At 46.3% G+C, this 15,632-nt stretch overlaps 1 protein-coding gene across 1 annotated transcript in view; it reads left to right on the top strand.

The window, feature by feature from the left end:
- LOC147662650 (programmed cell death protein 1-like) overlaps nt 1–8,110 on the top strand; it is a 44,714-nt gene extending 36,604 nt beyond the window's left edge. The window contains exons 4-5 of the mRNA XM_086951020.1: nt 2,491–2,525; nt 6,845–8,110. Of these exons, the coding sequence (XP_086807146.1) occupies nt 2,491–2,525; nt 6,845–7,012 (203 nt within the window). The 3' untranslated portion in view covers nt 7,013–8,110. The remainder of the gene's footprint in view (nt 1–2,490; nt 2,526–6,844) is intronic.
- The last annotated feature ends 7,522 nt before the right edge of the window (nt 8,111–15,632 follow it).

The raw sequence follows: 15,632 nt of genomic DNA, 5'->3' as shown, positions 1-15,632 counted from the left end.
TTAAAATGTTTATGTAGGTGGGAGTGACATCCACCCGCAAAAGGCATTTCTTGAGTGGCCCTCCAGAACTGTCTGTAAAACTATGTTTTTATCCAAACCAAAAGGAGAAGCGTAGAGGTATTGATAGAATCACCCTCCAAAGTAAGCTTATATAACCACAGAGATTCTATCAAAAAAGTGAAATGAGTGATACTATTTTTATAAAGTATTTGTCATAGGTGCTAGGCTCTCTCTTACACGTGGAAAGATGGGAGCACAATGTGCTTGTTAAAATACCCCTCACACTCTAAAAAACCAAGTAGAGTCATGCTTCATCATAGGGGTCTTCCCGCCCCTATAACGGGACGGGGCGTGCTGCGACCAAACGGAATACGCGGGAGCACTAAGATGTGACAGTGGCTATGTGTGGGTGTATGGGAATCAGTGAGGTGTAGGGACCTACCACTAGTGAGGGTGCAAAAAGTGAGAAAAATGGAAAAAAATGTTAAAAATTCCCTGGCTTGGTAGAAAAAAACAATTTTATTAACTTCTCCAGCTGGGAATATTAAGAAGGGGTTGTGTGGTAGGGCATTAGCCACTACCTTGTCGACATGTTTCGTAAGCAGTCCCCCACTGCTTACTCATCAGGACCAAAAGAACAGTCCCTACTGTATTTACTCAGTTACTAACAAGTGATGCCTACTGTCCTATAAACAGCCAACAAAAATCAGTTGGCTGTTTAGGCCTCTGGGCATGAGTTGGCCCAAGTGAGGCAGAAAAATCGACCTATTGCGGTCTCTGCAAGAAAAGAGGGAAGAGAAAAACCAAAATAAATTTATGCAAAAAACATTGTTCTCTAAATGACACACAAACGAACAGGTATTTGCCTTTCTGATAGGGCACTTGTGGTATTTCAAAGGATTCAAAAGCGGTTCTCTTTCACAATAAAACATGTAATAATGTTTCTCTCGGTTTCCCAGCCCTTTGTGGGGGACACCAGTGGTACCGTTTATGTCGGGACCTTCCTTGTAATCTCACACATACACAACAACAATCGCGACTCAATGCATTTCCAACAAACTAACAAAAGAGAGGGGAGGGGGACCTCCTTGCTATTGTTTTTAACAGTAGTAATGTTTGACATACTTATCTCAGCAGTTATCTATGCCCCATGAGGTTTTGCAGGCGAAGGGTAATCTGCGCAGTTTTGCTATGGAAAACAAGGTTTTTGTTCAGGTGTTTGAACAGAAATGCCACGAGGTATTCTGTGCGTCTCATCTGCCCCTGCGACCCGTTTATTAAAGACTCAAGGTCGGAGTCTATTACTTACAATTCTGCGGCAAAAGGACATAGATAACTGCTGAGATAAGTATGTCAAACATTACTACTGTATATGTGTGAGATTACAAGGAAGGTCCCGACATAAACGGTACCACTGGTGTCCCCCACAAAGGGCTGGGAAACCGAGAGAAACATTATTACATGTTTTATTGTGAAAGAGAACCGCTTTTGAATCCTTTGAAATACCACAAGTGCCCTATCAGAAAGGCAAATACCTGTTCGTTTGTGTGTCATTTAGAGAACAATGTTTTTTGCATAAATTTATTTTGGTTTTTCTCTTCCCTCTTTTCTTGCAGAGACCGCAATAGGTCGATTTTTCTGCCTCACTTGGGCCAACTCATGCCCAGAGGCCTAAACAGCCAACTGATTTTTGTTGGCTGTTTATAGGACAGTAGGCATCACTTGTTAGTAACTGAGTAAATACAGTAGGGACTGTTCTTTTGGTCCTGATGAGTAAGCAGTGGGGGACTGCTTACGAAACATGTCGACAAGGTAGTGGCTAATGCCCTACCACACAACCCCTTCTTAATATTCCCAGCTGGAGAAGTTAATAAAATTGTTTTTTTCTACCAAGCCAGGGAATTTTTAACATTTTTTTCCATTTTTCTCACTTTTTGCACCCTCACTAGTGGTAGGTCCCTACACCTCACTGATTCCCATACACCCACACATAGCCACTGTCACATCTTAGTGCTCCCGCGTATTCCGTTTGGTCGCAGCACGCCCCGTCCCGTTATAGGGGCGGGAAGACCCCTATGATGAAGCATGACTCTACTTGGTTTTTTAGAGTGTGAGGGGTATTTTAACAAGCACATTGTGCTCCCATCTTTCCACGTGTAAGAGAGAGCCTAGCACCTATGACAAATACTTTATAAAAATAGTATCACTCATTTCACTTTTTTGATAGAATCTCTGTGGTTATATAAACTATGTTTTTAGCCAACATATTCTTCAAATTGCATTTTAAAGTGCACCATTTGGCCCTATTTCACTTAAGGTTTGTTACCTTGACTCCCCTTTTCACGGTTTTCTTAGCTGAGGCACCATATGCCGCACCAGTTTTAGGGTTTGTGCAGTGCTGTGAAAACACGATTACGGTAAAAATAAAACTTTCGCTTAATGTGGAAACTCACGTACCAGCTCACTAAAAAAGAAACATTTGCTTTGCAGGAAACAGAAAACCTCGAAGCGGAACCTTGCACTTGGTAAGTTTCCTCCCATTAACCACGCCTTTTTATTTTAATTCTTTTTGACAGCTGAGGTGAATGTGGCGGCTTGCTCGTGGGTCACTGCTTGGGTGGACAATCCTGTGTGGGTTTTGAGACCGGTGTGTAAGCCGTGAAAAAAGCTTCAAATTCTGACAAAACATACTCAGCATTTCATCCTTCAGAAGTCAATAACATAAGTACCATTGGGTTGCTCCATTACTCAGAACACGCTTAATGTGCTAATAGACAATTTTGTTTCATTGAATTTATGGATCACTTTTTACCAACCAAGCAAAAATGTTACAAAAGGCGGAAGAAGTAGGCCACATCACAAAGCAACAGAACAAAAATATGGTGAGCCCAAGGTACATTAAGAAGGTTACAGTAAGGGAGAAGAATGTAGTGTATCTAAAAGGTGAGGAGATAAGAGGTGAATCCTCAGTCTCTGAGTTTCCGAATTCCAAGAGGTTTGGAGCACTTCTCTTGTCAATAGGAATGTTGGGGCCGATTCACAGAACTAATTTACGACAAAATCCTAAATTTACTACTTTTGGTATTCATAGAAGGCATTTGGTAGTCTTTAGTGAGGAATTTGCCTTAAGTTAGGATTGTGCTTTAAGTTAGGATTTTGTCCTAAATTATGATTGTGTTCTAAATTAGGATTTTGTCTTAAATTTGGATTTTGTCCTAAATTAGGACTTTGTATTAATTTAGGATTTTGTCCTAAATTAGAATTTTGTCTTAAATTAGGATTTTGTCTTAAATTAAACTTAAGACAAACTTAAGGTAAACTTAAGTTTAACTCGAGACAAAATCCTAACTTAAGATAAAATCCTAATTTAGGACAAAATCCTAATTTAAGACAAAATCCTAACTTAAGACTACTAAATTCCTTCTGTGAATACAGAAATTAGTAAATTTAGGATTTTGTCGTAAATTAGTTCTGTGAATCGGGCCTGTTGTTCCAGATCCTGGGTGAAAGGACTGAGAATGCTGTTCCCTTCTTCTTGTGTGACATTGTCTACTTTAGATGGGCAGTTTTCAAGCCTGGTATGTTGCAATAATGTTTCGGAAAAGCGTGTATTTGATGCACCCTGGGATGTAGATGAAACAGGCCTGGATGGAACCCAGTTGGATTCCCCAGCTGGTTTAAACTCCGACTGCCTTAATTGTAATACAGTGACGTAAGAGTTAGAGTCGAGGATGTCGTCGAGTAGATTGTTGCCTCAGTTCAGATAGAGATGGCCGAAGCTTCCACAGCTGATCTGAAATCAGTTCCAAGTATAAAAAGGCTCACCTTTTTCTGGAGTTAGTAATGGTGCCAACCTGTCTTAGTTTATTAGCGAAGGAGAGGTCTGTGTCGAGAGTGAGCCCCTTAAATTTAGTGTGTTTGCTGTCCGCTTTGGGTGAAGCCACCATGACTGGTGTGTGCTAGCCGGCCTTGGCTCATGGGGTGTTTGGCAGTGTTAGAGAAGGAGAGAGCTTCTGACTATGTGTGGTCGTGTTTTAAGTTGGCGCCCAACATCCACGCCTGAATTAGTGCACGGGATGTTTTAAGTCGCTGAGAGGTGTCCACTGAGGAGTTTGTAAAGTAGAGTTTCACTTGTCTAAGTATCAATGTGTTCTGATGTTGTCTGTAAGTAAGGTACCCAGGGATTCATGTAGAGGATGAAAGTTGATGTGGCAGAGAATGGCTCCTGGGACTCTAGAAGGAACAGGAGGTTTTAGGACTTGAGTTACTGATCTGGACAAGCTGGTGGCAGTTGTTGAGGTAAGACGTAAACCATTACAGAACTGTCTTAGTGAAACCTGCGCTTGTTTCAAGGGCATTGATCACTGCTTGTGAGCGATAGTGCAGGCCAGGATCACGGGAGACCACAGCAGGTTCTTAGCGGGTGACACGTCTTGATGAAAGTGTGACAATAGATGGCACCCCTCCCCGAACCCTGAGTTTCTGCCGAACACTTAGAGTGTTTTCACAGTGGGTCCGTAAGTATACTGACACCACTGAGCACCACAACACACCTTAGCGCGTGTGTTGAATATTCACTTGTCAAGTGGCATGATTTTTGCCACTCACGCACTTTTCACCTGGTCCTGACAAAAGCCCTCACATTTTTTCCTAGGGCTGAAACATGTAGACCACATTTTAGACAAGTAAGAGTACAATTCACTCCAGTAGTTGTGCTATCTATTTTTAGTTGTATCCTGGGCCACCATCAATAAACACGTATGGCAAGTATTCCCAGAGATACCTTAAAATTTTCACTATACCACTTCACACAAATTCACCACACCAGATCCGCTGTAATCAGGCATCGTAGCACAACCGGGGGGCACTCGGCCACCCGGCTGGGACCCCTATGATGAAGCATGACACCAACCAGGTTGGTGTGTGAGGGGTCTTTTAACAAAACCTAATGGTTCCCTGGCACTGTTCACTATAACAGTGAGTCACAATACTTTCCTCAGTGGGTTTGTCCACTTTGTTTCAGACAGCTTAGAGATCTAACAGAATCAGCAGGCAGCAGTGATCTCTGTAATTGAACGGCATCAGTGAGTACTTGTCAGGGTGCTTTTGCTGTGCTACAGCATGGCGTGAAGTCTGGTTGATAGACCTGCAGATGGTTGTTCTTGATATTCTGATACTGTACATGATTTTCCGTTCATAAGGAGGTGGTTGATGGGTCTCTAGCTCAGCCAGGTATGTGTTTTCAGCAGGGGTGTCTTTCCTGTTTTGTTGTCGTCCAGGAAGAATCATTGGGTCAGGGCGTCAGTGGACATGTTCAGGGGAGGGGTTAGTTCTTCTCCACGAAGCAATAAGTGAATGTTACCTTCACATTAGGTGGCCTTGAGTGCATGAGGCTCTCAGTTGGGTGTCTGAGAGATATCTAAAGTCGGTCCATGTGCAGAACTGGGATTGTAGGTTGAATGTATGTCTGCTTTGTGTTGGTGTGTGGCCTGATTTTTCTTATATTTTGTAGCGAAGAAGTGATTGAAAATGTTGTGCAGGTTAACAGGTTGTAGGATTGGGGTTGGTTTGCTCTGAGGTAGCCAGGCAAGCCCTTTAGCACCCTGACACCCTGCTACATCCACCACTAGAACCAATTCAGATTGTATACTGACCCTGAGGCAGGAGCCGTAGAGTCACTTTGCGGTGTTTGCTTTAAGAAACACTTTAGGGGTGAGATGCACCATAAGTCTTTAGCATGTACTTAATGTATAGCTTCGAGCCAAAGACCAGGGGAATAATGACGGTGACGGTGTACTCATGTGCATGACATATAGGTCACTCTGCAGAAACTTGCTGTTGAGAAGGAAGGAAATAGCTGAAAGCAACACCCAGGTTGTAAGTGTAAGAGACAAAACATAAGCAGCAGAAAATATATAGGAGAAAAGAAAGTCAAGGCAGTGATGTCATCTGACCCAAATTGTAGAGGAAGTGGCTTCACATAGCCTTTCTCAACGATGACATCACAGGAAATCAAATTACTCGACCGAACAAGTGTGAAGCCTATCCATTTGTGTCTTTTTAAAAATGTTTCCCTTGAAGCCTGCAGAATGTTATTGATAAGATCCCAGAAACTCTTGCCAAACCAATAAAAGATAAAGGCAGATGCCCACTTGTAATACCATGTTGCTTAAACACAAGGGTTGTAAAGCTGTGAGAAGGGCCTGGAAGCTACAGTATAAGAGTATTGGTTACTGCCCTATAACACCCCGAAATGATGTTTCTGAGTCACAACTGGAAAGAGAATGTTGCTTGTTTTTGAGGAATCGGGTGCAGATAGTCCTTAGAAATATTTTAATGGAGCACCAGTGAGTCCAGGCTTGTCAAATCACCCTCACATTTTCTAAAAGCCACTTGCTGGTTTTCTCTCTGGCCACACTTGTACACCACTTGCTGATTTCTTTCTCTCTCCCTGAACTTCCCAGTGAGTGAAAGAGAAGGAATGAGGGTGAAGCAGGCAGGAGCATCTAAAGTGGAAGGGGGCACTGCCTGGATCAAGGCAGGTGGCACAGCAGTGGCAGCATTCACTATAGAAAGGTTTGCAGCACAGGCTGTCAGCTGGTGACTCCCCATTGAGGGTATGTCTCAAGGCGCTAGCTCTAGAAATGGGAGAGAGTAGGTATACATTGAAACAGGCTTTGTGATGTTTATCTTGCATTTACAGAAGTAAACAATTTCTGAATAATATATTAGTTCTGAAGCATCAGACTGAACCCATGTTGCGACTAAATAAACCATCCTTGACCAACAGCGGTGCATTATGCATGTTTTTCTGCCCCTTGTAATGGTTGCTCTCCTCTTCCAGAGAAAGGAAACGCCAGATGAGCCTGTTGATAGTTTGGACTACAGCGTCTTGGAATTTCAGACGGCGAAGAAGGCGGACAGGCTCAGCTCTGTCCTTGTACCGGACAATGTGGAGTACGCCACCATCATGTTCCCACCAAGCCTGCCGACAACAGGAGGCTTGCACTGAACCAGAGAGGAGCGGTGGGCATCTGTGAAGAACACTCAGCAGGGACTGGATGGAGGCTCATGGAGGGCACTGGACCACTCTTAAGAGGGCTTCAGAAGATGACTTAGAACTTTCACAAAAGTATATGTATTTTATATGTACCTTCTCCACTCTACTTGAATCATCTTTGTGTACTTGAAACCTCACTGAAAATTCGAAAGTTCAAAACATTATTCTTTGTTTATGAAGGAATTAAGGGGGCTCCTTCCACAGTACCCCTTCTCAAAACACACACTTAATCCAAGTCCTTCTGAGTCCCCGAGAGACTCATGAGTGGGTCTTTGTAAGTAAGCGAAAGAAAGTGTATGGGCAGGAAGGGAGCGAAACACATACCCATGATGGTACCCAACTTCTGTTCACCCAGGCCACCAGGGATCAGTTGAACGGCAAATGGTAAATGGTCCACCCCCTGATAACTTAGTGGGTTAAAGCTAATACCCTGCAAAAAAACTCATCTACCTTCTCACCAAGAGCTTTGTTGGTTGAAGAGATGAAGAAGGCCTTTAAGACCTTCACAGCACAGACTCTGGACCATTCTGTATTTGCCCAGTTGCTAACAATGTTTACATTCCTTGTCTATATTATCAACCACCTCTCCATCCTCTTTTGAGTCCACTTCAGCCTTCCCTCCCTCTTCTCTCACCCTGTGTTATGCACATTCATACACGCCTCTTCTTCATATCTCTTCTACTCTCATAATCCTGTACTTCTCTCCTCCTCCACCTTCATATACTCGTCCCTCAGGCCCTCCGCAGGTTCCTTCTGCTTTAATCTCTGTTCCGCCTCCACCTGCCTCCCAATCCCTTCACCCACCTCCACCCACCCTTTCCCTACCTCCACTCCATCATTTACGCCTTCTACCTCTTCCTCTCAAACTTCCTCCTCCTTCTGCTCCACTCTCTTTCCCCCTGTTGTTATTTATTAGTAGAATGTATATGGCATGTTCAATTTTTTAACCCTCAGGTCCATGATAACTGCATGATAGTGCCTCATACCTTTCAGTATTCAGCGCTATATAAATCTAATACATGTAAAAAATAAAATGTAGGAACTTTTACACCGAAAGTTGCCACACCTTTGTGTGGCGTTCCTCTTGTTGCTTCCCTCTCGCCCTCGCTTTTCAACCAATCTCTGGCTCCTGCTCAGCATGTTTCAGGATGTGTTGGTGTCCCTAGAATCCGATGCCAATGATACCCTGGTGTGTTGGATTCTTTAACAATTCTACTTCCATTCCAGATTTACCCTCATTCCAATGAGAATTTACATCTCGGATGAGACAAAATAGCCTTCAATTATTTGTGCCAAGTTGGAGCTTCTTACGCTTTGGCCAGAAAGACGAACAGTCCTGAGTGACCTTTCACCCCCAGAGCCTTTTGAAAAATAGGTTCAAGTTGCACAAAACATCAAGCCTTTGCATGTGAATGTTTGACACTATAATATCCTTCAAAATGAGATCAGGGCTGTAGTAAGGAGCTGATTCCTGGCACTGAGTAAACTAAAACATATACCCCATTACTCTCCATATCAAACTGGTAATCTTAATGTGGCTACATTTTAGTGTTTGCCTCTACAAGGTTTTCCTTTTGAATTTGTTATTTAGGAAGTAGACAATAAATCTAGGTTTAAGCTTATTCATGGTCAAGCCATGCTTCTGGCATAAGGTGGAGAGGCTGTTCAACAGATTGTTTAACCCCATAGGTGTCCTTGACAAAAGTGTTTCATTATATGCAACTAGCAGCCCGTCCCGACCTTGTCCGGGAGCAACAGGCTTCCCCGCCCCCGCCTGCCCCGACATTGTCCAGCAGCTTGGGCCCCCACCCGGCCCGTCCCCCGCCCGGCCCGTCCCCCCGCCTGCCCCGACCTCCCACCCCCACCTGCCCCGACATGGGTCCCCTTACCTCAGCCGCTGCTCCTCCCGCCTGCCCGCTGCTCGTACCGCCGCTGGCCTGTCCGCTGCTCCTCACGTCACCGCTCCTCCCCCGCACCATGTTCGCCGCTCCCTTACCTCAGCTGCCGCTCCTCCAGCCTGTCCGCTGCTCGCACCGCCGCTGGCCTGTCCGCTGCTCCTCACGTCACCGCTCCTCCCCAAGCAATTGTCCGCAGCTCCTCGTCGCGCTCCTGGACGCCGCTCCTCCCCGTGCTCCTGACGTGAGCATGCACGTCGCGGCCGGCGCTACTTCGGAGGGACTACTTTATTTTTTACTGTAAATTTTTTAAATAACGTTTTTGTTTTTTAATTTATATAGCCTATAACCATCTACACACCCTGACGATTCCAACGGTTTATCAGGTGTGTGGATTGGCGCTGTGGTTCCCGAGTTTACCCGCCTCAAAGGCTGAAAGTTCTTCCTTTATTCTAGTAGTATGGATAAAACAGAGGGCACTGTGTGTAAACGTTGCATTTAATTCCTTTTAGTGACTCACTGTTAGTGTTTTCTATGATGCTGATCACTTTTGGTTCAGTCATTCTGTGCCCACTGATCGATGATAAATTGCAGTCTTACTTCCTTGTTTATGCAATGTTCCGGTGTTTGATTTTCGAAATCCGGTGAACCTATCAACGCAGCTCAGCTTGGGTGACAGACTTACCACTATGCAAAGGCCTCTACCACGGCCTTTCAACAGAATGTGCGTAAGTCCCCGTCCCCCGCCTGCCCCGACATTGTCCGTGTTGAGGCGCTCTGAGTCCCCCGCCTGCCCCGACATTGTCCCCCGGAGCCTTACCTCAGCCGCCGCTCCTCAGTTCACCGCTCCGCCGCTCACCTCTGTTCTTCGCCACTCCTCAGTTCACCGCTCCGCCGCTCACCTCTCTTCCCGCCAGTCCGCTGCTCCTCACCGGCCACTCGTCACCGCTCCTCCCCCGCGCCATGTCCGCCCAGTCCGCTGCTCCTCACCAGCCGCTCGTCACCGCTCCTCCCCCGCGCCATGTCCGCCGCTCCTCCTCGCGCTCCTGACGTGAGCACGCAGGTCGCGGCCGGCGCTACTTCTCAGGGACTACTTTTTTTTATGTCATTTTTTTTAAATATAACGTATTTTTTTTACTTTATATAGCCTATGTCCATCTGCACACCCTGAGGATTACAAAGATGTATCGGGTGTGTGGATTGGCGCTGTGGTTCCCGAGTTTACCCGCCTCAAAGCCTCAAAGTTCTTCCTTTATAATAGTAGTATAGATATAGATAGATTATTGTGAGTGCTGCGAGCATGCATTGATGTTTGATGTGTGTAAAGTGTCCTCAATGAGGCCCTGGCTGCCCCCTGTGCTGTGCCTTGCAAGAGTGTTATTGTGCCTAGTTCTGTGCCCTGTGACAATTTGTAAGTCCACACAGCATTTAAGTTGTCCCTGGCTGCCCCCTGTGCTGTGCCTTGCAACAGCGTTATTCTGCCTTGTTGTGTGGCCTCTGACAATCTGTCACACAGAAATAATGCTGTAGTTCACACAGCAATAACTGTGTGACTGTTGTGTGGCCTCTGACAATCTGTCACACAGAAATAATGCTGAAGTTCACACAGCAATAATGGTGTGACTGTGTATTGTGAGCGCTATTTGTCCTAATTAGAGGGACTGCTGTGAGTTTGTGTGTTTGTTTCTCCCTTCAAGAACTTTAGACGGTTAATTAACGTTTATCATGCCTCCTTGTGTAATGGTTTTGAGGCTTGCTATAATTGTTGATTTTCCTGGGCGCCCCCTGTGCAGCCCCTTCCAACAACAGTGCGCAAGTACGTTAATTGCTTTTAAAGTGCGAACATGATGCCTCGTGGGAAAGAGGCTTGTTCACTGTTATTATGTCCCTAGTCAAAGAGGGTTGTTTAGCGTTCTGATGTCCCTGGGCGGCCCCTGTGTATCCCCTTTGAAGAACAGTGCGTGCCTACAGTATTGCTCCGTTGTTTTGTTTGGCCGCGTTAGTGTCCCCGACAGCAATAATGCTCCTCGGAATGACGTGCGTGTTTGACCAATGGGTGAATGTTTTTCTGAAATGTCTTTAAAATAAATGTGTTACTTGCGTGTCTGCTTGCGTGATTGGTTATTAGTGTAATGTGTGTGGTGGCATTGGTTGTTTGGTGGAAGGCGCGGTGCTTGCGTGATAGGTTATTTGTGTAATGTGTGGTGCTTGCGTGATTGGGTATTTGTGTAATGTGTGTGGCGCCATTGGTTGTTTGTTGGAATGCTTGTTGCCGAGATTGGATGGTTGTTGAAGGTTGTTTGCTGTGAGGCGCGGGCAGGAGTGTTGCGCGATTGGATGCTTTTGCTGTGAGTGGCGTCCATGAGTGTTTCGCGATTGGATGCTTGTGTGACTTGGATTGATAGTCTTGTATTACCGGCCCTTTTCGTCCCGAAGCCGCGCCCCTTTGTTTATGTTGGCTGTGAACCCTGGGGACTCAGTGAGTATGAAGCTTTCGGAATGCACATTATTATGTAGCGATTTTGATCATTTTACGATGTTGATGTCCTGAAGTGGACGTGCATAAAACCTGATTTTGCACATTAAACGATGATTATGTCCTCCTGAAGTGGACGTGCATAAAACATGATTTTGCACATTAAACGATGATTATGTCCTCCTGAAGTGGACGTGCATTAAACGGTGTTGATTGTGTGCTTATGTGTGGTTGCAGAATCTGTTGTGTGTGTGCTTGAGTGCTTGAAACCGAGTGAATGGGACATGCCCCTCTGCCAATGTTACTGCCCACATTGAGAACAACGCCCACAAGGAACTACTTTCTCTGGAATGTTGTTTTGCCTTCGTAATGTATATATTGTAGAAATGTATAGCCTATGTCCATCTCCTGGACCTCCCCTTTCCAACGCTGTATTGGGTGTTATGATTGATGGTGTACTTCTGGAGTTTACCCGCCTCAAAGGTTCCCAGTTCTCGCTTTATAATAGTAGTATAGATAAAGTGGCTAAACATAAGAGTGTAACTTAAGCCCAGTGTCCCTGCGGTGCAGCATGACCCCAGTTTTTGCATCCTTTAGCAGGCCCCTTTGCCACCTCCAAAGCCTGTGTCAAGTTCCCCTAAACTTAGCAGCAGACCCTGCCTGGCTACAGCCTTCACAACATTTCCAAATGGTAACACAAACATTTTATTTTGTTGCAGTTTTATGTAGGGGAACTCGACTTGAAGGTATTTGAGCGCTTTGCATGAGCACTAGTCATATTACACAAAGACATGTTCATTTTTTTTAAGCACGGAGAGATTAAGGGCCTAATTACAATTTCGGTCAAAAACTTTCCGACCGCAGTGTATTACAATGATAGAGGTTGGAGTTTAAACTGGCCGCGATGTATTACAATGATGGCGGTGGGAGTTTAAACTGGCCGGGGAATCCGTCTGGGAGAGAGAGGGAAAAAAATAAAGAGAAAGCAAAGAGACTGCTGAGTGAGAGGATACAAATGAGAGAGGCGGCAGAAAGGTAATGACAGCTGAGACAGAGAGAGGTGAAGAAGAGACAGCTGAGTTTGCAAGGTCAGGAAGAGGTGTGGCGCAGCGGCCAGGGTGCCTGACTCCAAACCACAGGGTTCACGGTTCTATACCGGCACCGGCGGCAGGTTAGCCCAGCACCATGTGACTCTAGGCAATAGCTTGCTTAATCTTCCAGATACCCCCAGTACCTTGACACTCTCAGGTAATTGTGCGCTTTACAAATAGTTCAAGTTCAAGTTCAGAAATTTGTATAGCGCACTACTCACCCAGAGGGTCTCAAGGCGCTTGGGTGAAGGTGGGTGCATTACTTATCGAATAGCCAGGTTTTTAGCTGCTTTCTAAAGGAGAGGTGGTTCTGTGTAAGGCGGAGGTGAGTGGGGAGAGAATTCCAGGTTTTGGCCGCTAAGTAGGAGAATGATCTTCCTCCCATGGTGGATCTATTGATGCGCGGAATTGCCGCAAGGTCTTGATTGGATGAACGTAGTTGGCGGGTGGGTGTGTAGAAGGACAGTCGTTTGTTGAGGCATTCGGGTTCTATGTCGTAGAGGGCCTTGTGTACGTGGGTGAGGAGACGGAACGTTACTCTCTTGTCGACGGGAAGCCAGTGGAGATCTTTCAGGTGACCGGAAATGTGGGCTTGAAGGGGTATGTCGAGTATGAGTCTGGCTGAGGCGTTTTGGATGTGTTGTAGTTTTTTCTATAGTTTGGCTGTGGTTTCGGCGTAAAGGGTGTTTCCATATTCCAGTCGGCTAGTGACTAATGCGTGGGTGACTGTTTTTCTGGTTTCGGTGGGGATCCAGCGGAAGATTTTTTTGAGCATGCGTAGGATGTTGAAGCATGATGATGTAACGGCGTTGACCTGTCTGGTCATTGAGAGGGAGGAGTCTAGGATAAAGCCCAGGTTCCGAGCGTGATCCATGGGTATGGGTGCTGTACCCAGAGCCGGTGGCCACCATGAGTCGTCCCAAGCTGAGGGGGACGATCCTAAGATGAGGACTTCCGTTTTGTCTGAATTTAGTTTTAAACGGCTGTTCTTCATCCATTCGGCTACTTCTTTCATTCTTTCGTGTAGATTGGTTTTGGCGGTGTTGGGGTCTTTGGTGAGGGAGAGGATTAGCTGGGTGTCGTCAGCGTATGAGATGATGTTGAGGTCGTGTTGTCGTGCGATGGTTGCGAGGGGACTCATGTATACGTTGAAGAGGGTGGGACTGAGTGATGATCCTTGTGGTACGCCGCAGATGACTTCGGTGGCCTCTGAGTTGAATGGGGGGAGGCGGACTCTTTGTGTTCTTCCAGCGAGGAACGAGATGATCCAGTCCAAGGCTTTTCCTTGTATTCCTACGTTGTTGAGGCGTTGTATGAGGGTGTTATGACAGACTGTGTCGAAGGCGGCAGAGAGGTCAAGTAGGATGAGGGCAACTGATTCTCCGTTGTCCAGTAGCGTTCGGATGTCATCCGTAGCAGCGTTGAGGGCGGTTTTGGTGCTGTGTTTGGCTCGAAAGCCGGACTGTGAGGGGTCAAGTGAGTTGTTGGATTCAAGGAAGGCGGCGAGTTGGCTATTGAAGGCTTTCTCGATGACTTTGGCCAGGAAGGGGAGGAGTGAGATGGGGCGGTAGTTCTTGAGTTCAGAGGGGTCTGCTGTGGGTTTCTTCAGAAGGGCGCTGAGTTCGGCATGTTTCCAGCTTTTTGGGAAGGTAGCGGAGTTGAGGGAGCAGTTGATGACATCGCGAAGATGGGGTGCAATGATGGAGTCTGCTTTGTTGAAAATGTGGTGTGGGCATGGGTCAGTTGGTGAACCTGAATGGATAGAGTTCATCAGACGGATGGTGTCTTTAGTAGTGATTGGGCTCCAGGCGCAGAGGTTGTGAGAGTGCTGTTTTGGATCGGAGGTGGGTGGAGTGGGTTGTTCTTCGGATAGGTTTCCAAAGCTGTTATGGATGTCGATGATTTTGTTGTGGAAGAAAGAGGATAGGGAGTCGCATAGGTCTTGGGAGGGAGTGATGTCGTTGGAGCCGGCGGTGGGGTTGGTAAATTCTTTGACGATGTTGAATAATTCCTTGCTGTTTTTGGCGTTGTTGTCGAGTCGATCCTTGAATGCTGATTTTTTGGTGGATCTGATCAATTGGTGGTGTTTGCGGATGGCGTCCTTGAAAGTGGTCAGGTTGTTAGTGGTTGGGTTTTTTTTCCAGGTTTTCTCGAGGGTACGACATAACTTCTTGGATTTCTTAAGGTCATCGTTGAACCAGGGGGCCTTTTTGTTACCTTGTTTGATGTGATGGTTTTTCAAGGATGCTAATTCGTCAGCGCTGTGGGTAATCCATTGTGTGAGTTTGGTGGCAGCTTGGTTTGGGTCCGATGATATGGTGGGGGGGTTTTGATTAAGGGATGGGAAGAGTTGGTCCGTGGAGATTTTGTTCCAGTTTCTTCGAGGAATAGGTTGTGGTGGGATGTGGGTCGTGGTCTTTTTGTAGCTGAAGTGAACGCATCTGTGGTCCGTCCAATGGGGAGCGGTGGTGTGATTGAAGGAGATGTGTTTGCTGGAGGTGAAGATAGGGTCGAGTGTGTGTCCGGCGAGGTGGGTGGGGGTGTCAACAAGTTGTTTGAGTCCGAGATTGGCCAGGTTGTCCAGAAGGGTGTTGGTGTTGCTGTCGTTTTTCTTTTCCAGGTGGAAGTTGAGGTCTCCCAGTAGGATGTAGTTCTCGGAAGTGAGGGCATGTGGGCTGATGAAGTCAGTGATGTCTTCGTTGAATTGTGTGCAGGTTTCTGGTGGTCTGTAGATGAGGGTGCCTCTAAGTGTGGTCCTGGGGTCGGTGTGGATCTGGAAGTGAAGGTGTTCGGTGGCCGCGAGGTTGTTGTCGGAGCTGGTTGTGATTCGGATGGTGTTCTTATGGACGATGGCGATGCCTCCTCCTGTTTGGATGGTGCGGTCTTTTCGAATGATCTTGTAATTGTCCGGGATGGCTATGGCGATGTCGGGTGCTGATGAGGCGTTCATCCATGTTTCAGTAAGGAAGGCGATGTCCGGTGATGTAGTGTCGAGTAGATCCCAGAGTTCAGTGGCGTGTCTGTGAACAGAGCGGGCGTTCAGCAGGATGCACTTCAGGTGGTTAGAGTCGGAGCTGTGTTTGGGGGAAGTGGATTTGGTGTGGGTCCTG

This window comes from Lissotriton vulgaris, unplaced genomic scaffold (genome assembly GCF_964263255.1).
Source record: "Lissotriton vulgaris unplaced genomic scaffold, aLisVul1.2 SCAFFOLD_2868, whole genome shotgun sequence".
Taxonomy (NCBI): Eukaryota; Metazoa; Chordata; class Amphibia; order Caudata; family Salamandridae; genus Lissotriton; species Lissotriton vulgaris.
This window is presented reverse-complemented; position numbering and strand designations above follow the sequence as displayed.